Consider the following 21,471-nt stretch of genomic DNA (forward strand, 5'->3'; position numbering starts at 1 on the left):
CCATCTAGATGTAGCAAGTCTAACTGCAGGGCTAGAGTTAAAGTGTGTACAAAGTACTGAAACTTGTAAGACCAATGAAACACAAATAATGAGAATTCAAACTATGAGGCAAAGTAAGTAATATGCAAAGAGCTTTACTGAAAAGCCAGGTTCAAAAGGTTTTCTTTGCATCTTGTTACTTAATTAAAAAACAATCCTGCAAATTATAAGTTACTGTCCTGATGAAATAGATGAAGAATCGAGGGGCTGGGAAGGTGGCTCAGTGGTAGAGCGCTTGCCTTGCATGCCTGAGGCCCTGGATTTGTTCCTCAGCACCACATAAGCAAAAAGAAAAAAGCCGGAAGTGGCGCTGTGGCTCAAGTGGTAGAGTGCTAGCCTTGAGCTGAATCGCTGAGGGACAGTTCCTAGGCCCAGAGTTCAGGCCCACGACCGGACCCCCCAAAAAAATAGATGAAGAATTGAGCCAGTGACTGGTGGTTTGTGTCTGTAATCTTAGCTACAGGAGGTTGAGATCTGGAAGACTGAGGTTTGAGGCCATCCCAGGCAGAAAAGTTTACTAGACTCCATCTCCAAAATAATCATCAAGACTGGAGGTGAAGTTGAACAAAACAGCTGAGTGATAGTATAAGGTCCCAAGTTGGAGCCCCAATAGCAGCACAGAACCAGCAAACAAGCAGGCCTAGAAGACTGGCTCCAGTGGCCAGAGCACCAGGAGCCCTTTAGTTCAAACTCCTGTACCACAAAAAATGTAGCAATAAAACAAAAACAAGAGACAGGAAGTGAACAGTTTGCCAAATTATTAAACTAATAAGTGGCAAGGCTTGAATTCACAACCTTGCTATCCCATGCCTGTTCTCTAAATTAGGATGTGTGGGGAATTCACAGCAATCTGTCTTGATGAGGCAAAACAAATAATAGAATTTGTAGTTACTTTTTTGTATCTTTTTGGCATGCAAGGCAAGCACTCTACCACTGAGCCACCTTCCCAGCCTAAGGCAGGTATGTTTGAGGAAGGGTTTTTCTATATAATCCAGTGATCTCACACTCCTTCTGTAGCTCTGAGTGGCTTTGAATTCATCATCATTCTGCCTCAGTTTCCCGAGTGCTGGGATTACAGGTGTTCATCACCGTGTTCAGCTTGGTACTGGGGATAAGAGCTGGTGATAAGGAGGTAATGATAAGGATAATAAGGCATAATTTGCAAATATATTTTGAGACTGAAAATTCCTGAACATATATTTAAGATGTTTCTGTAGGTTAAAGGTCTCACTAAGGTATTTGGTACAGCAATGAAGGGATACTGATACACTACTTCCTGCTTAAAATTTGTACAATCATCAATGGGTAGCCAATTTATTCAGAATTGAGAGGAAGTAAGTGCCTCTAAAATATTTTTCTTCCAAACTTATTTTAACTTTTCCTTACTAGGCAAATGTCATTCTCTTACAGCTAGAATTATTTTAAAAGACAGGGTTTCATATCTATCTTTTTTTTTTGAACTGCTACAGTTTGAAATTGGCTTTGCTCTTACTAGGCAAGCTCTCGACCACTGAGCCATCCTTCAACTTGTTTTTACTTTAGCTTTTTGTGGGTCATGGGGTTTGAAGTCAAGGTCTGGAAGCTGTCCTTAAGGTCTTTTGCTCAAGGTTAGCACTCTACCACTTTGAGCCACATCTCCACTTCCAGTTTTCTGGTGATTAATTGCAGATAAGTGTCTCATGCACTTTCATGCCCAGGCTGGCTTCAAATCACGATCGTCAGATCTCAGCCTCATAACTATCCAGGATTAGAGGCATGAACCACCAGTTCCCAGAATGTGTCTTGTCCCTTTAGGGTAGGAAACCTCTGGTCTTAGGGCCAGAAAACCAGAAGTGGAGCTATGGCTCAAAGTGATAGAGCTCTAGCGTTAAGTGGGAGAGCTCAGGGACAGTGCCCAGGCCCTGAGTTCAAGCCCATGACTGACAAAAAACAAAAACAACAACAAAAAAAAACCCCAAAAAGTAATTCCCGGGGCTGGGAAGGTGGCTCAGTGGTAGAGTGCTTGCCTTGCATGCATGAGGCCCTGGGTTCGATTCCTCAGTACCACATAAGCAAAAAGAAAAAAGCCGGAAGTGGCGCTGTGGCTCAAGTGGTAGAGTGCTAGCCTTGAGCTGAAGAGCTGAGGGACAGCACCCAGGCCCAGAGTTCAGCCTCCACAACCAACCAAAAAAAAAAAAGTAATTCCCTGTTCTCCTCTTTTCTTCATCCAGCTCAGTAACAGCAAACACCTTCCCCTACACAGGCACAAGTAAACAGGTGAGCCAAGCATATCCTAAATCTTCCTCAGCAGCTCAAGTGTGGCTTCTACAAACGCGAGCATGGGAATAAACTGAGGATGCAGTCAACTGCTTGGAAGAGCCATACTTGCCCAGGAGAGAAAGCCCTGATAGGAGTTGGAGAAACACTGGGAAATAAGTGAAAGGCCACACTTATGACCATCTTCAAGTTTCCAATCACTATTTCCCAGGCTGCTCTTGAGCAGGAATCCCTGAGCATAATTGCTCTTGGAGTAAGTAGTCTTTCATTTAAGAAAAACATAGAAGACCAGTACTGGTAGCTCACACCTGTAATCCTAGCAACCCAGGAGGCTGAGATCTGAGGATCTAGCTTAGAAGCCAGCCCAGTCAGAAAAGACCCTTTGAGATTCTTATCTCCAATTTTAACCACTCAAAAACTGGAAATGGAGTTGTGGCTCAAAATGGTAGAGCTCTAGCTTTGAGCAAAAGAGCTTAGAGACAGAGCCCAGGCCCCAAGGTCAAGCCCCACAACCAATTAAAAAGAAAGAAAAAAAATAGACACTTGGGAGAGATCTGCACACATATATTCATGCATCCTTACATAGACTGTTCAAGAATTGTCTTTAATCCTTTTCAACAGGATGCTCTGGGTCTGAAAACAGATCCGGGTGAAGCGGTGTGCAGGAGTAGACGTGGTAATCTCTCTTGGCAGGTTGCGTGGGATTCTTCTTTAGTGCTGTTGAATCGTGCCTTTTGGAAAGAGAAAGTCAAGGGAACAGGGTTGAGATAAGACTATGTGGCTGGCTGATGCCCTAATCTAGGGAAAGGAGAGCTGGTCAGATGTCAACTCTACTTCCTAATTGGGAATAAAGGGCTGCAACTGTAGCTGAAGGTGTGCAGAAGTGGGAGAGGTAGAATACATAGGATGTGGGTCCTCCCCCAACCGTGGGCCACCCGCTAGAAAGCTTTGTTGCTAGACATGTTCTTCATACCCTGGGAATTGATGCTGGCTTTGTCCTCTTTCGGGATGTCTTTGTTCGTGGCTTCATCGTTGAAGGCCTCAGAGGCATTGGTCTGGACCGTCTGGTCCTCTGGCTTCTCCTTCTGATCCTCGCAGCACTTGCTACAGTAGCAGCACTTGGCACAGCCATACATCAGGCAGCATACGTGGCTGCACCGGTTCTGGCAGCCAGAGATGGTCAGGGAGATGAGGTGGTCCCAGGGTTTCAGCGAGTGCATCCAGGAGGGCAGGAAGTTCCAATCTCGGAGCTTCTGGGGCAAGATATGTGGGTGGTGGGATTGCAGCAGCTGGAGGAAAACGACCAGAAGCACCAGGAAGGCAATGGGCACCCCAACACCCACCAGCACTCGCCAGCCGGCCAGAGAGAGGCCAAATACTGCCAGCGGTATCAGAAAGAAGAAGAAGATCAGGTAGAAGACGGCAAACCAGCGGTATTTGGCAGAGATGTTGCCCAGGCCCTTGGCCAGGCGGATGGGAAGGCGAGTGAATGGGATTGGGTACCACAGCAGGATGCCGGAGACATTGAAAAAAAAGTGGCACAGGGCTATCTGGAGTGAACTCTTCAGTGTGTAGCCTGGACTAGCTAAGGCAGCCAGGATGGCGGTGGTAGTGGTGCCGATGTTGGAACCTAGAGTGAGTGGATATGCCCTCTCAATGGTTATCACTCCCATACCAATCAGCGGAGTCATGGCAGATGTAAACACCGAGCTGCTTTGCACGATGAATGTCATGCCTGCCCCCACTAGGATGGCCAAGTAACCAGTCACCCATGCAAAGGGAAAGGAGAAATCAGTGTTGATGGTCTTCTTGATGACAGAAGCCACCTTCCCCTTGAGCACGGATGCTAAGAGTTTGATGATTATGATCAGACAGCCACAGAGAACAAGCAGGGAGATGATGAGCAGGATGATGCCCACAACAAAATCTGGAAGGTTGAAATTCACAAATATATGCTGGCATTTAGCAATGTTCTCCATGTGGGTCACATTCTTGATGGTCCAGATGTTGATGCCATCTGTCCAACAGAGGAAAGGGGAGGTACAGTTCTCAGGGAAGGGGACTGTGACATTCATCAGAGTCATGTTGGTAAGAGTTTTGCACCAAATCTTGATCAGACTCTTGTTTTGGGCTGTAGGATCATTCATTGCAATTTGGTGGATAACGGTTTTATCCAGCTGGATAATGAGCTTTGTGAAGGGATCCGTAAAGACTTTCAGAAGGGCTTGGGAATCTTCTCTGTTCTTGAAGTGGAAAGTGTCCACCACAAGGTTGGTCAGGACCTCCAGGTAGTGGGCGATGACCTCTAGTGGCAAAAGAACCAACACAGATAACCAGTTGAAGAAGTCATGGACAGTGGCCCCTGCAAAAGCCCTTCTGAATTCATTTCTGTCTCCTGCCTGCATAAGTGCCACAACAGTATTAGTGATGGAAGTTCCAATGTTTGCCCCCATGATGATGGGGATGGCAGCCCTTACAGTCAACAGTGAGGAGGCCACCATGCTGACAATGATGGATGAGGACGTGCTGGAGCTCTGCACCATTACTGTCACCAGCACACCAATCACCAACCCTGCCACAGGGTTGGACAGGATGGAGTTTTTGCTGAAGAACTGCCCAGCCACTTTTCCTCCAACCAGCTGGAAAGCACTGCTGAGGATATCCAAAGAGCACACAAACAAGTACAGAAACCCCAGGAGTATAATTAGTTGCCCAATACCCTGGAGGATGCAGAGAATCTTCCCTTTAGTGTCTCTCTCTGACCACTTAATTCCAGTGTCCTGGAGTTCAGGCAAGTCCCAGGGGTCATCCACCTCAGTGTTCTCCTCTATCAAGGCCACTGTAGAACAGGAGGGCAGAAGTTCAATCTTGGAAACCGGAGACTCATTAATGGCTTTGTTGATATTCTTGTCAGTTTTGTTGATATTCTTGTCAGTTTTGTTGATGTTCTTGTCAGTTTTGTTGATGGTCTTGTCATTAGCTGGTATGGTAGATTGCAGACTCAAGTCCCCTTCGATATATTTCTTGGGATTGGGTTGCGCATTTTCTAACTCTGACCAAGGAGTCATTGTGACTCTGAACTCGAGTTTGAAAGCCATCTGAGTGTGGCTGAGTCTTTTTCTCTGAATTCTAGGTCAATACAACCTGAAAAAGAAGCAAGCAGAAATTGCGGGGAACAGTTGGGGACCACAACCACACCTGCTTTTTTCTCTTTTAGAAATGCAAAGGAAGGGCTGGTAAGGTGGCTTAGAGGTAGAGTGTTTGCCTCCCATGCATGAGGCCCTGGGTTCAATTCCTCAGCACCACATAAACATAAAAAGACAGAAGTGGTGTTTTGGCTCAAGTAGTAGAGTGCTAGCCTTGAGCTGAAGAGCTGAGGGACAGAGCCCAGGCCCAGAGTTCAAACCCTATGACTGACAAAAAAAAAAGAAAAGAAAAAAAAAGATATAAGAGAGAGAGAGACAGACAGACAGAGAGTATTAAAATGATTGCTACAGTCAACCTAATTAACATCTCCATCACTTCACAGTTGCCTTTTAGGGTTTTCTTTTATGGCAAGAGGCAAGAACATTTATATGTTAGATATACACTCATCAAATTTCAAGTATTCATGATTTTAATTATAGGCATCATTAGAGTCCCAGAACATATTCATCTTATAACTAAAAATTTACATCCTTTCACCCAAATCTCCTTATTTTGACATCCCTTGGCTCAAGACAACCAGTGTTCTATTCTGTTTCTTTGGGTTTGACTTCTTTAGATTGCACATAAGTGATTTCTTGAGTATTTCTCTTTTTCTGTCTGGTTTATTATACTTAGCATAATGTCTTGTATGTACATCCAAGTTGTTTCAAATGGATTTATTTTATTTTATTTATTTTATTGTAAAAATACTGTACAGAGGTGTTACAATTACATGGGCAAGATAATGAGTACATTTCTTATCAAGTATTGTAGCCTCCACCTTTGTTTCCCCTTCCCATCCCTTTCCATCCTCCCCCCTCAAATGGTTTTTTTTGTTGGTTGTGGGGCTTGAACTCTGGGCCTGGGCGTTGTCCCTGAGCTCTTTAGCTCAAGGCTAGTGTTCTACCACTTAAGCCACAGCACCACTTCCGGCTTTTTCTGCTTATGTGGCACTGAGGAATCGAACCCAGGGTCTCATGCATGCAAGGGAAGCACTCTACCGCTGAACTACTTCCCAGCCTTCAAATGTATCCTTAAGGCTCAATAATACTCCATTGTACATATCAGTACATCTTGGTTGATTCAATATTGTGGCTATTGTGAATAATATTGCAATGAACATGGATTGTAGATATCTCTTAGAGACATTGACTTCATGTCTTTTGAATATTTACCCAGAGATAGGACTACTGGACCATATTGTAGCATAATCATATTTGATATCCTGAAACTCCAGAATTTACTTGCTTATTGAAGTAATTTACTCATCTCTCTTCATTTACTCTAATAATGCTACAATAAATTTCTATTTTGTGAAAATTTGTAAAGATCTGTATATATCTGTGAAAAAAATCTAGATGATCTTATCCTTCACAAGAAGGAGAGAATGCAGTCAATCTAATGTATATCCTATAAAATTAAGAAAAGTGAGGGAAGGAATGGATTTGGAGGTATGGGTGAGAATGTTGAAAGGGATCATGAGGACCAAAACATTAAACTGCTTTGTTGAAGTGGCAATTCCTTTGTAAAACCACTTAAATAATCATTTAAAAATAAGTGGTTACAGGAGAAACTCTAGGGCTCCTTGTTCAACCACTCTGGATCTTAGTAAAGATCCAGAAATACAACAAATCAAAGAAAGATTGGACAAATAGGATTGCATGAAACTGCAGAGCTTCTGCATGGCAAAAGACATAGCTAGCAAGATCAATAGAAAGCCCATGTTTTGGGAGAAGATCTTCACTAGCCATATAACAGACAAGGGGTCTCATATCTAAAATAAACTTAGAACTCAAAAAATTAAATCCCCCCAAAAAATCCTCAAAGAAACATCTACCCCATTAATAAGTGGGCTAAAGACTTAAAGAGAGACTTCTCTGAAGAGGATGTAAGAACGGCCAATAGACACATGAAGAAATGTTCAACTTCTCTGGACATAAAAGAAATGCAACTCAAAACAATATTGAGATTCCACCTCAATAGATGTGGGAAGGGATGTGGCCAAAAGGGATCCCTACTACACTGTTGGTGGGAGTGTAAACTTGTTCAACCACTCTGGAAATCAGTATGGAGGTTCCTCAAAAGACTACAGATAGAGCTCCCCTATGACCCAGCAATCCACTTGTGGGCCTTTACCCAAATGACCACAAACAAGGCCACACTAAACTATGTTTATCACAACTATGTTTATCACAGCAATATTTACCATAGGTATGATATGGAACCAACACAATGCCCCTCAGTAGATGAATGGATCAAGAAAATGTGATACACACACACACACACACACACACACACACACACACACACACACACACACACACACACAGAAAACCCTAGTGTATTGAAGATTAAAAAAAAAACAAGATGGTAAGTGTGAAGGAAGGAAATGTATATCTTACTTAAAGTGGTTATCCCATAGGATAGTTACCCCATAGAGTGGTCATCCCATGGTATATATATATATTTGTCAGAACTCATCCAAGTATATACTTAAAATGGGTGCTTTTATAATTGGACATTAATCGTCTAATTAAAAAGGAAAAAAGTTGTTTCTAGTTTAAATATTTTAATCATGCATTAAGCATAGATCATAATATATATCTACCACTCTGCCTGAAAAGAATTTAACCGTGTTTTTGTTGTTGTTGTTGTTGTTAGTCATGAGGCTTAAACTCAGGGCGGAGACACTATCCCTATCTGTTTTTTTTTTCTCAAGTCTAGCTAGCACTTTACCACTTTGAGCCACAGCTCCTCTTCCAAAGTTTTGGTGATTAATTGGAGATAAGAGTCTCATATACTTCCCTGCCTCCTGGGTAGCTACGATTAGAGACATGAGCCACCAGTGTCCAGCTGGATTTTAACCTTTTTGTTGTATTTTTTTTAGTTTATTTTTTATTTAAAGAAACAATTAGAGGGGCTGGGAAGGTGGCTCAGTGGTAGAGTGCTTGCCTTGCATGCATGAGGCCCTGGGTTGGATTCCTCAGCACCACATAAGCAAAAAAGAAAAAAGCCGGAAGTGGCGCTGTGGCTCACGTGGTAGAGCGCTAGCCTTGAGCTGAAGAGCTGAGGGATAGTGCCCAGGCCCAGAGTTCAGGCCCACGACCAGACTCCCCCCCCAAAAAAAGAAACAATTAGAGAAATGTACCACTTGGGGGGTTAGTTGAGGAGATGGGAGGGAAGGGATGATAGGGAAAAAACAAAGGAGGAGGCAACAATGCTGGATAGGAAATGTACTCATTACCTTGCTCATGTAATTGTAACCCCTCTGCACAGTATTTTCACAATAAAGAATGTTAAATAAAAGAGAACTGTACCACGTTCATCAGTCTTGTTTTCCCGTTTTAGAGGAAATGATTCCCATGAATCATCATTTTCTTTTCTTTTTTTTTTTTTTTGGGTCCGGTCGTGGGCCTGAACTCTGGGCCTGGGCACTGTCCCTCAGCTCTTCAGCTCAAGGCTAGAGCTCTACCACTTGAGCCACAGCGCCACTTCTGGCTTTTTTTTTCTGCTTATGTAGTGCTGAGGAATGGAACCCAGGGCCTCATGCATGCAAGGCAAGCGCTCTACCACTGAGCCACCTTCCCAGCTGAATCATCATTTTCTATATATGTGAATCTCTACACAATGTTTTCCTTTTTTTTTTGTCAGTCATTGGGCTTGAACTCTGGGCCTGAGTGCTGTCTCTCAGCTCTTCAACTCAAGGTTCGTGCTCTACCAGTTGAGCCACAGCACCACTTTGGGTTTCTAGTGGTTTATTGGAGATAAGAGTTTCATGGCTTTTTCTGCCTGTGCTGGCTTTGAACCATGATCCTCAGATCTCAGCCTCCTGAGAAGCTAGGATTACAGATGTGACCCACCAGTGCTCGGCTATGCTTATCTTTTTATAAAATAATATTATATAATGCACTCTATTCTGTAATTTTAGTTTTTGTCAGCATTACAGTTGATGCCCATACATATAGAAATAGTTTGTTATTTTTAACCCTGAGATTATTTTTAATGCCTGGTATAAACAATTTGTTAGTAGAACACTTATTTTGGCTCACAGTTTTAGAGATTTCAGTCCATAGTCAGTCCTGTTGCTTTTGCTCCTGTGGTAAGGCACTATATTGTATGATAGAGGAAACTGCTTACCTCATGATAGCAGAGGGCATAGCGAAACAGAAGAGAAGGCTGAGTCCCAATATCTTAAGAGATACCTCCCCAGTGATCTAATTTCAGTCCACTAGGCCCCTACTTTTTCCCGGTGGTGGCACAGAGTAGCAATCTAAACCTTTAACACATAGGCCTTTGGAGAACACCTAGTAAGCCATAGTAGATTATTGCACTTTTCATTCTAGGATATGCTGTGACAAGCCTCCTTATGTATGCCTATTTGAGCACGGAGCAGCTTTTTTTTTTCATTTATTTTTTTAAATTTTTGGGTCCGGTCATGGGGCCTGAACTCTGAGCCTGGGTGCTGTCCCTCAGCTCTTCAGCTCAAGGCTAGCACTCTACCACTTGAGCTACAGCGCCACTTCCGGCTTTTTTCTTTTTGCTTATGTGGTGCTGAGGAATTGAACCCAGGGCCTCAGGCATGCAAGGCAAGCGCTCTACCACTGAGCCACCTTCCCAGCCCCAACGGGGGCAGCTTTTAAATTTTAGTCTTGGCAAACTATTCTCTAATGTAGCCATACTAATTTCACCTGTGAAAATACTCAAACGTACTTAAAGTTAATTAGTAGTATTGTATTTAATCTCAGTCTTAGGTGCTTAATATATTATCTGATTATTATTTCTTTGGCATTTCCCTTATTTTCGGTAGGTTGAACATGTTTTGATATTATTGGCCCTTAGAATTTTATCTATGTGAATGCAATATCTTTGCAAAATATTTCCTGTATTTTGCCTTTTTTCTCGTTGATTTTTTTTTTTTTTTGGGTCCGGTCATGGGGCCTGAACTCTGGGCCTGGGTGCTGTCCCTCAGCTCTTCAGCTCAAGGCCAGTGCTCCACCACCCAGCACCACTTCCGGCTTTTTTCTTTTTGCTTATGTGGTGTTGAGGAATCGAACCCAGGGCCTTTGGCATGCAAGGCAAGCGCTCTACCACTGAGCCACCTTCCCAGCCCCCCTCTCGTTGATTTTTAAAAATTTAACATATAGCCTTTTTTTGGTCAGTCGTGGGGCTTGAACTCTGGGCTTGAGTACTGTCCCTGTGCTCTTCAGCTCAAGGTGAGTGCTCTACCGCTTGAGCCACAATGCCACTTCTGGTTTTCTAGTGGTTTATTGCAGATAAAAGTCTCAGGGACTTTCCTGCCTGGGCTGGCTTTGAACCATGAACCTTAGATCTCAGCCTTCTGAGTAGCTAGGATTACAGGCGTGAGCCACCGGTGCCCAGCTCTAACCATATACTCTTAAGACTAGATTCTTATTTGGTATTTTTTTTGGGGGGGGGGGTCCGGTCGTGGGGTCTGAACTCTGAGCCTGGGCGCTGTCCTGTCCCTCAGCTCTTCAGCTCAAGGCTAGCGCTCTACCACTTGAGCCACAGGACCACTTCTGCCTTTTTTCTTTTTGCTTATGTGGTGCTGAGGAATTGAACCCAGGGCCTCATGCATTCAAGGCAAGCGCTCTACCACTGAGCTACCGTCCCAGCACCTTATCTGGTAACTGTTTATAATCTCATTTATAGGAAAAGTATTTTCCTTTCTGATCACACACACACACACACACACACACACACACACACACACACAGAGACTAATTCATACGCCTTTCCATAGGTTAAGCCTTAAGACTAGTAGTAAGAACAGCAGCTTGAAAGTTGTTGAAAATGCAGATTCCTTAAGCCTACTTTAGGCATGTGGAATCAGAATCTGAATTTTAACAGTCATTAAGTGATTTGCATTCAAATTAAGTATTTTAAAATCCTGGATCAAATAAGTTAAAAAGGGAAATAAAAGGTGTATAAGTTTTTCTAAGGGGTAGTAGCTCTGTAGAGCCTACCTACCTTCTGTTTCTTTCTCAGAAATAAAGCTCCCTGCTTGGATCTGTGAATTCTCACTTTAAATGTCCCCGATCTGTACTATGATTTCAGGAATTAAAGAAGCCATTAGAATCTTTTATGTAAAATCAAATGTGTATAGCAACCCACAGTGGAACTGGTAAAGTAGAAACATACCTGGTTATCTGATTCTGACAGAAACAGCAGTGAAAGCTGCACTGCAATGCAACTCAAACTGCAAGCTTTGGAAGTTTTGTTGAATACTGTAAGGAAAGAAATGAGTTTTCTTAGGATGCATAATCCAGCAAATGTTTGTATATGTATGCCTCTATTTTTAGTTGAAGTAAAATGCTACAGAAATTAATAACAACTAGAATTAATAGAGGAAATTACCTACTTGTACATGTTGTCAGATTTATGATGACTGGTGTATAACAGCATGATTTGTTGAGAATATCTGAGTGTGTATACCGAGAGCATCAAAAGAGCACATAAGTATAGATGGAGGTCATAAAATTATGCCTTCGAACACAGTTTTCTCCAACATGATAGATGTGACTCCATGGAGTAAAAACCACCTTACTTTGGGGATAGTGGAGGTATTTACTACTCATTAACCATTTCTTAGTCTTCCTAGAGTGTGTTTAATACTGGGTGGGGCCAATAGGTTATGAGAAGAGGAAACATGTCTGTTCTGATGTGAAACATCTGTTCTAGCAACCAAAGAGCTCCTGAGTTGCACATGATACAGCTACAAAGTTCCCAGGTGGAGAACATCTATACGATTTACATTGTACATGTAGCATGAGTGAGAAATAAACTTATTTGTGTTAAGCTACTGAGATTTGGGTATTGTTTACATTGTAGCACAGTGCCAGTTGTATAGCATAGCCAATTCTGTATCATTAATACTAGCTAACAGGAGGCTGGGAATGGGCTTAGTGGTAGAGTGCTTGCCTAGCATGCATGAAGCCCTGGATTCAATTCCTCAGTACCATATAAACTGGAAAAAAAGCCAGAAGTGTCACTGTGGCTCAAGTGGTAGAGTGCTAGCCTTGCACAAAAGAAGCTCAGAGACAGTGTCCAGGCCCTGAGTTCAAGCCCCAAGACTGGCAAAAAATACTACCTGACAGTACTGAGTGCTACTCTATTCCAGGTATCAAGAGCTCAGTTTCATATATATTACCTAGTATTTCACAAGTCTTCTAGGACAATAATACTATCATGTCTTATATTATAATCTAGGTTTATACTATAGCTATATTCATGATACATATGTATATATATATGGAAGTTCTAGATCATGTATATTAGTCTATAGGTAGGTAGGTAGGTAGGTAGGTAGGTAGATAGATAGATAGATAGATAGATAGATAGATAGATAGATAGATAGATAGATAGAGCTATACATAAAAGTCTGTAGTATATTCTGAAAGAATGGTTTCCTTCCTTCCTTCCTTCCTTCCTTTCTTCCTTCCTTCCTTCCTTCCTTCCCCTATTCCTTCCTATATGCTACAAATGTTGTCTCTCCGAGCTAAGGTCAGTCCCTCTACATGGAGTCCAGATGCCATCAGCTCATGCCTTACATTATTTTTTATCCTTCAGTCTCAAGAATCTGCATTCTTTCTCCATCTGTTCAGTTTGACCCCTCAGCACTCTCACATCTCCTCAAGTTTCACAAAGCCCTTTATCATATTCTATCTCCTGTCTCTAAAGCTATTTTCCTATTCTATCTCTTATCTCTAAAGCTTTCACCCTCATGCCTTTCCTTAAGATTCTTCTACTGTGTACTCCAATACTATTTTTTCCCATCACCATACCGAACAGTTCTTTTCGACACCACTAGTGATCACCATATAGTGAATTTCAGTGGACATTTTGTTTTCACTAATCTGTTCACAAGAAGTGACCTAATTGACCACACCCTCTTTGTTGATGCACTATGAGTCTCCCTTTCTGACCACTCTTCAGCTTCATCATCTTTTGCTCAGCCATTTAGTTTTTACATTTGAGCCTCTTCTGCTTCTACTCTATAGTCATTTTCAAACTTTGGCTTAGTGTGCTCTTTTTTTTTTTTTTCAGTTGTGGGGCTTGAACTGTAGGCTTGGGGGCTATCCCTCAGCTCCTCAGCTCAAGGCTAGCGCTCTACCACTTGAACCACAGTGCAACTTAGAGTTTTCTAGTGGTTCATTGGAGATGAGTTTCATGGACTTTCCTGCCCAGGCTGGCTTTGAACCGCAACCCTCAGATCTCAGCCTCCTGAGTAGCTAGGATTCAGCCGTGAGCCACCTGTGCCCGGCTGGCTTAGTATGCTCAAGGCTGAACTCATTATGTTCTCTGGATTCCCATCTACTAACTGCAGCCTACTTGGCCCTTTCCTCAGTGGATTCCGTATCTGTAAATTATTCTTCCCTCTCCTATTTGCTTATGTTGAAAAGTTGAGCATAGGATTTCCTTCATCTACAGCAAACAAAGCTTATCACAACTTGAGTAAGTCTTTTGAAATTCCAATTTTCTCACAGTGATTATCAAAATCCTTTGAAAATGAATATCAAATCCCCTTCAAAATAATTTAGAGTTACTTATTTTTGCTGTTGGTCTAAGAGTTGAGTCAAATATTTTCTAAGGATGACTAACAAGACATTTCCTGTGGGTCAATGCATTGGACTGCAAGTCAATCTGTTTACATGTCTGAATACTTGTAACAGCTCTGAACCCTTCTCATTGGTCCAGTTTATTTTCCACAAAGCAACCAGGCCAGCTGAATAATTTTAGAAACACATAATGGATTGATTCAGTCCAATGATTAAAACCTCTCAATGGATTTCCATTGTCCTTAGAATAAAATTTCAGATCCCCTAACATGCTACAAACCTTGCCATGTCACCCGGAGTCAGCCTCTTTGAGTTTCTACAAATATGCTCCTGTGAGCCTTTGGACACAATTTGCTTAGAACAGAATTCTCTCATTTTTTTCCAGCTTCTCTTCAGTTATTACATTGAAAGTGCTGTCTTTAAATACACCTTTCTGAACATCAAGTCATGATCCTGGTTAAATCTTTTATTAGCACCCCCTCCCCATTTTGCCTTGTGCATAAATGAGTATTTGTGGAAGAGGTCATTTACCCTCTCCTTACCATGATTTTTGGTGCTGGTACTGGGTCTTGAATTCAGGGTCTGGATGCTGTCCCTTAGCTTTATTGCTCAAGGATGGTGCTCTACCACTTGAACCACAGCTCCACATCCGGCTTTTTGGTGGTCAATTGGAGATAATCTCACAGATTTTTCCTGCCCAAACCAGCTTCAAACCACGATATTCAGATCTCAGCCACTTGGGTAGCTATGAATATGGGTTTGAGCCACCGGTGCCCGGTTCCCCTCACCATTTTTAATGAGAACTCGCAGAGAAAGTTTTGGTAAATGCTCTCGAATACATACTTAATTCAGGGCTATTTGAATCCATCTCAGCTCTCGTGTAGAACTACCACAGGTACATAATCTACTCCTAGAAGATGGTTTCCTGCTTCTTTACTACAACAAACTGCCGATACATAGGAAACCAATGTTTGACTACAAACATATAATATCAGCAGGCCAAATTTATACACCTCTGCTTTTTCCTCTTTATGGGAGGACAACACTATACAGTTCAGACCACAGACTGGACTACCTGAGCTGGACTTCTGCTCTCCTGCACATATGTAAATAGGGATGACATTAACCACCTTGCAGGGTTGTACTAGCTCTCATTCGTTCAATAAATATTTAATGATAATTTATATGCAACGTCTTGCTTGACATGTCTAGAGGGTGGAGGTTACAATTGTGATTTGGTTGCAGAACGTTTAGGAAAATGCCTATTACGGTTTGCCCAATTATAGTGTTGTCATAACTGAGTGTAGACGTGTATATACGTCACAAACCTCAAAGTAGCGAATATGTGAGATTTGTGATTCTTCAGTACCGAAACGCGCTGACTTCCTGCAGGACCTGTATGTCGCCCAGCAGAATAGCGCGGTCGTGGACGGCCGGCTGCCTCCCGCATCTGCGCCTGCGCCGCAGGAGTCGCAGGGCTCCCGCCTCCCGTTACTGACGCGGGGCCGTCTTGCGCCTCTAAGCTCCGCCTCCGTTGCCCTAGCGGCTGTTTGTTGACTTCCGGTAGCACAGTTGTAGCCGATGCCAAAGGGGTCGTTATGGGGGTCCGGGGGGCTTCCGCGGCCTGCGTTGGAGCTAAGTCGCTACTTTAGATCCCATCGAGCCACTCCCTCGGAGTTCCAGGACCAGCCTTTTGTTTCTAGTCCGGCCCTAGGCATGGGAGAGCCCAAGATGCTCGTGCCCGGTGAGTTATGCCGATGGTGGCGGCGGGCCGGGAGGGAGGGTCCGCGGGCGGGCGGCTAGGCCGCCAGGCTCCGCCTCTGGGCCAGCCCCGTCAGAGTAGAGGCCCAAACTTCGGCGGCCATATTGAGGCGGGAGCTTTAACCGCGCCCCAGTTAATTACCGAAGGCAGAAGAAGGGAAGGGACGGGGAACCTCGGGAAAAAGCGGAACCGATTTTTTTTTCTCCTTTCATAAATAAAGTTTTCGACGAGGTTCTCGAAGGCTGGAGTAACTTTTACCTTAGCAACGTTGATACTAACGGACGCGGGATCGGAGTGGGGGAAGGGGTGAAGTAAAGAACGGAGACCAATCGGAGAAACAATGAGAAGGGGGAATCTTCAGCGCGTTTTATTTATTTTTAGACCCTTGAGCTATACAGGTTAAAATACTTTAGACACCGAGTCCCATTGCCGCTTGGTTACTGTGTAACGGAAATAGCTATAACAGCAAAAAGCTAAAAGTAGATACATGCCATCATTGAGCAGAAAAAGCTAAACAAGAGCTTGAGTCCCCCCCAAGTTCAAGGCCCTGAGTTCAAGCCCCAGTAGCGTCACAATTAAAAACAAAAAAAGAAAGCCTATTGTGACCTACTAGTTGAGCGTAATTATTCATTGCACTAAATATTACATTTTATGTTATATTCTAGGCCTAAACATTTGACTATTGTCGGTTTACGTTTATTAGAACTTATATTTACTACATTTTTCCTTTCTGGTACTGTGTAGTTTGTGTGTGATTGTCCCCTTTTGAGAATTCTCCAAAAGGTGGATCTGGCCTCCGGTTTCACGTGGTATGGTGTGTATGTGAGAAAGACAGTAGAGTAGAAAGAGGAAAAAGATTAAATGGTTATTTATTAGAAATTGATAGAAGGAAGTTGATCTCTTCAAAATAGTGTTGGACCAAAACATTTTGTGAATATGACTCAGATCAATTGATCACTTAAGAATTGAAATAAATTCAACATTTTTGTGATGGTGTGAATAATTTGTTTCTATCCTGCCCCAAGATTTATGGGTAGTCATTTGGGATTATCAGTTGAGAAATAATCATTTGGGGTAACGTTCTTTCTCTTGCATAAGAACAAGGAGTTAAAAAAAAAAAGAGCAAGGAGTTTTTCCTTAGAAAAACTAGACCAAAGATAATCCAAATGAATTTATGCAGATATTGCCCCAAATGTCCTGGTGGTTAAAAACAACGACAACCTCCCCCCATCCCCCCACCCCCACCCCCCAAAAAAAACCCCAAAACGCCATTCTGTATTTATTCTGAGTGTGAAAAAAACTCCTGTCAGGGGCTGGACCATGAGATATTAACCAGAGTGGGAGATACTGATTGTACCAGCCTATTTTTTTTTGGGGGGGGGGTCCGGTCATGAGGCCTGAACTCTGGGCCTGGGTGCTGTCCCTCAGCTCTTCAGCTCAAGGCTAGCACTCTACCACTTGAGCCACAGCGCCACTTCTGGCTTTTTTTCTTTTTTGCTTATGTGTGCTGAGGAATGGAACTCAAGGCCTCAGGCATGCAAGGCAAGCGTTCTACCACTGAGCCACCTCCCCAGCCCTGTAACCAGCCTATTGAACAAAAGTTCATCTACTGGCAGCAAACTATTACTACAGGTGATACTTTGTGAAGTTTCATTGCATACTTCCTATCAGTAAATAAATAATACCTGTTCAATTTAGTGGATTCCATAGGTCAAATTAGAATGAAGTCTGAAGAGGAGGACTAAATGAAGGTCGAAGAATGACTTAAGGGCTGGGAAGTTGGCTCAGTGGCAGAGCGCTGCCTTGCATGCATGAGGCCCTGGGTTGGATTCCTCAGCACCACATAAGCAAAAAGAAAAAAAAAGTCGGAAGTGGCGCTGTGGCTCAAGTGGTAGAGTGCTAGCCTTGAGCTGAAGAGCTGAGGGACAGCACCTAGGCCCAGAGTTCAGGCCCTCCGACCGGCCCTCCCCCCACCAAAAAAAAACCAAGAATGACTTAAAACCAGGCCCAAGTAGACTCAAAGCTATTACAATTCAAGGACTTTGTATGGACATATTACTGAAAATGTATTTTAATAAAAGGCAGCACAGTAAAATTTGTGTAATAGAAACTGTTTTGTACTTGCAGATTCGGGTGCTCTGTTTACATTTGGAAAAAGTAAATTTGCTGAAAATATTCCCAGCAAATTCTGGTTTAAGAATGACGTTCCTGTATGTCTTTCATGTGGAGATGAACATACTGCTATTGTTACAGGTATTATAGTCCTAAATTAAGATAATACTTAGAAGGTCCTAAATATTACATATGCGCTGTTTAAACATATTGAAGATACATAGTGGTTTTCCTTTGTCAGAGAAGAATTCTTTTTTTTTCTTTTTTTTTTTAATTGTGAAAATACTGTACAGAGGGGTTACAATTACATGGGCAAGATAGTAAGTACATTTCTTATCAAGCATTGTAGCCTCCTCCTTTGTTTCCCCTTCCCAACCCTTCCCATCCTCCCTCCCCCCCCACCCAATCCTCCCCCCTGTCAGAGAAGAATTCTTCACAAATCAAGTCATTTAGTCTTTCCAACTTTGTTACCTTTGTGATTTTTTTTCTTTTGTCAGTTCAGTCATGGGGCTTGAACTCTGGGCCTGGTGCTGTCCCTGCACTCTTCAGCTCAAGGCAAGCCCTCTACTGCTTGAGTCACAGTGCCATTTCCGGTTTTCTAGTGGTTTATTGGAGAAAAGAGTCTCATGGACTTTTCTGCCCTCGCTGGCTTTGAACCATGTTCCTCCGATCTCAGCCTCCTGAGTAGCTAGGATTACAGGCATGAGCCACTGACGCCCGGCTGTAATTTTCTACACATAACAAATTCCTTGTAATAAATCTATTTCACTATAAATACAAAATGTTACTGTATAGTCTTAGAAAAATTACATAATTACACATCAGCAAGGTAAAAGCAGTATTTTAAAATGTCTTTTTGCTGAGCACTGGTGGCTCATGCCGGTAAACTTAGCTACTTAGGAGATTCTTATCTCCGATTAACCACACAAACCTAGAACTGGAGCTGTGGCTCAAAGTGGTAGAGCACTAGCCTTGAATAAAAAGAGCAAAAAGAGCTTAGGGACAGCAGCTAGGCCCTTGAGTTCAAGCCTCACAACTGACAAAAATAAATATATCTATATATATATAATATTGTATATATAGATATATATAGATATGTCTTTTTGTTGTCTTTTAATTGCTTTATCCCATTATTTATATGAAGAATGCTTCAATTTGTTATTTTTTTTCTCTTTTCCTACTAGGAAATAATAAACTTTACATGTTTGGCAGTAACAACTGGGGACAGTTAGGATTAGGATCACAGTCGACTATGAACAAGCCAACATGTGTCAAAGGTTTGGGGTCATCATTTTATATATACTGATTGTGTACTTTTTTTATTTAGGTGTTTATTTTGTAATAATTGAATATTGTTAACATTTAACTTTATTCTGTATGTGAAATTCAACTACTTCTATGTTAGAATCTAAAAAATGACATTGATTTTAAACTCAGAGACCACAAAGGAAGCATGATCCTACAGTACTGCACTTGAACATCCAGGGCTTTTTTTGTGGTTTACTATGTATATGTGTATGTTTATACATACATCATAAATATCTACATGAGACATAATATTTTAGAATTTTTTTCACTGTCTCTTTTATATCACAGTTATATGTCAGCGTTGGTTTTATAAAATGCAAATTTATTTTACAGTGCATTAAAACATTGACTTTGTGTCAGATAGACTTTATTTTAAATCTCATTTTCAAGACTAGGGCTATAGTTCAGTTGTAGTCTGTGTGCTTAGCATGAGCAGGGTCCTAGTTCTATCCCCAGCACCACAATAAGTAAGGAAATCTTAATTCTACCACTTAGTTACTATTTGGCCTAGATAATTTATTTTCATATTCATAAAATACTTTATTATATTCTTGTATATTTAGCTCTTAAACCTGAAAAAGTGAAACTTGCTGCCTGTGGAAGGAATCACACATTGGTTTCAACAGGTATAGTATTCAATCCTTATGACTTCCTGCCCAGCTTTTATTAATATAATATTTATTATATATCATTATTACATATTATATATTATATCATCATTACATATTTTATGTACCTATATACTATATTACTTAATCTATATTTATGTACTTACATATTTATGTACTTTATATATATATAATAGATTTTTAAGCATCTGTTTATATTTTAATAATATATGTTATATTTGATAATATATGATATATGACATGACACATTATATAGAATGTACTATGTATTAATATGTAATAGTAAAGATATAATATACATATTGTGTATTATTATAAGTACATTTTATACATATATATTAAGGCATATTCTGTATATATATATATATATATATTTTTTGTCCATTGTGGGGCTTGATCTCAGAGCCTAGACATTGTCCCTGAGCTTTTTTTAATATATATTTTTATTGTAAAGATACTGTACACAGGGGTTACAGTTACATGAGTAAGGTAATGAGTACATTTCCTATCAAGCTTTGTTACCCCCTCCTTTGTTTTTCCCCTACCATCCCTTCTCTCCCCACATCCCCACCTCTTCCCTCTTCCCTTCCCCCCCAAGTTGTAAAGTTCATTTTCAACATATCCTTGAGCTTTTTTGTTAAAGGCTAGTGCTCTGTCACTTTAAGCCACAGTGCTACTTCTGTTTTTCTGGTGGTTAATTGGAGGTAAGAATCTCATGGACTTTACTGCCAGGGCTGGCTTCTAACTGTGAACCTCAGATCTCAGCCTCCTGAGTAGCTAGGATTATAGATGTGAGCCACTGGCACCTGGCACATATTATATTCTTAAATTACTATATATTATATACTAATTATACACACTATATTATATTGTGAGAACTGAGGTCTTTCTTTGGTAATAAAAGGCTTTGTAAAATTACTGTTAAGAGCTATCTTGTCATTAAAATGTGTTTATTATAGCCAGACACTGATGGCTCATGCCTCTAATCCTAGCTACTCAAGAGGCTGAGATCTGAGAATCACAGTTCAGAGCCATCCTGGGCAGAAAAGTCTGTAAGACTCTTACCTCTAATAAATTTCAAAAAATGTCAGAAGTAGACCTTTGGCTCAAGTGATAGAGTGATAGCCTTGAGCAAAAGAAGCTTAGGGACAGTGCTGAGGCCATGTGTTTAAGCCCTAGGACCAGCAAAAAAATGTGTGTAGTACAGTTACTTGCCTTTATAAATCTATACATAAGCAAAAAGAAAAAAGCCAGAAGTGGCGCTGTGGCTCAAGTGGTAGAGCTCTAGCCTTGAGCTGAAGAGCTGAGGGACAGTGCCCAGGCCCAGAGTTTAAGCCCCACGACCAGATCCCCCCCAAAAATAAATCTATACATAAATATTAAGTGGCTGAAGAAAAAGATTTTCTTGGATCATATCAAGAAATAGCATGTCTGCTTGGGGGCATATCTCAAGAGCTGATTACTCCTTTCTGTTTTTATTTAGTGGTAGTAGGAAGAAGCCCTTATAAAGACTCAGCCTGTGAGTCAGCTCACATCTGGTCAAAATCTAAACAGATTTTTTTTCTTGTGTGTGTGTGTGTGTGTGTGTGTGTGTGTGTCAGTG

The 21,471-nt window shown here is 41.6% G+C and overlaps 2 protein-coding genes across 4 annotated transcripts in view; one reads left to right on the plus strand and one right to left on the minus strand.

Moving 5' to 3' along the window:
• Positions 1-2,916: 2,916 nt before the first annotated feature.
• Positions 2,917-15,458, minus strand: LOC138840409 (sodium-dependent phosphate transport protein 2B-like). 2 transcript variants are annotated; one of them, XM_070040637.1, is made up of 4 exons: positions 15,386-15,458; positions 11,641-11,726; positions 3,269-5,439; positions 2,917-3,026 (listed from the first exon to the last, which is right to left on the minus strand). In XM_070040637.1, exons 3-4 carry the CDS (start codon positions 5,391-5,393, stop codon positions 3,007-3,009), a joined length of 2,145 nt encoding a protein of 714 aa, XP_069896738.1. In that variant the 5' UTR covers positions 5,394-5,439; positions 11,641-11,726; positions 15,386-15,458; the 3' UTR covers positions 2,917-3,006. The 2 variants fall into 2 exon arrangements, with proteins under 2 accessions (XP_069896738.1, XP_069896739.1); XM_070040638.1 differs by lacking the exon at positions 15,386-15,458 and adding an exon at positions 14,901-15,007.
• Rpgr (retinitis pigmentosa GTPase regulator) overlaps positions 15,434-21,471 on the plus strand; it is a 58,865-nt gene continuing 52,827 nt past the window's right edge. Inside the window, exons 1-4 of one of the 2 annotated variants that reach the window (XM_070040636.1) lie at positions 15,434-15,801; positions 17,947-18,072; positions 19,116-19,208; positions 19,803-19,865. In XM_070040636.1, coding sequence (XP_069896737.1) covers positions 15,639-15,801; positions 17,947-18,072; positions 19,116-19,208; positions 19,803-19,865 — 445 coding nt within the window. In that variant the 5' untranslated portion in view covers positions 15,434-15,638. The remainder of the gene's footprint in view (positions 15,802-17,946; positions 18,073-19,115; positions 19,209-19,802; positions 19,866-21,471) is intronic. The other variant, XM_070040635.1, reaches the window with a different exon arrangement.

This window comes from Dipodomys merriami, unplaced genomic scaffold, assembly GCF_024711535.1.
Source record: "Dipodomys merriami isolate MVZ:Mamm:240054 unplaced genomic scaffold, mDipMer1.0.p SCAF_3, whole genome shotgun sequence".
Lineage (NCBI taxonomy): Eukaryota > Metazoa > Chordata > Mammalia > Rodentia > Heteromyidae > Dipodomys > Dipodomys merriami.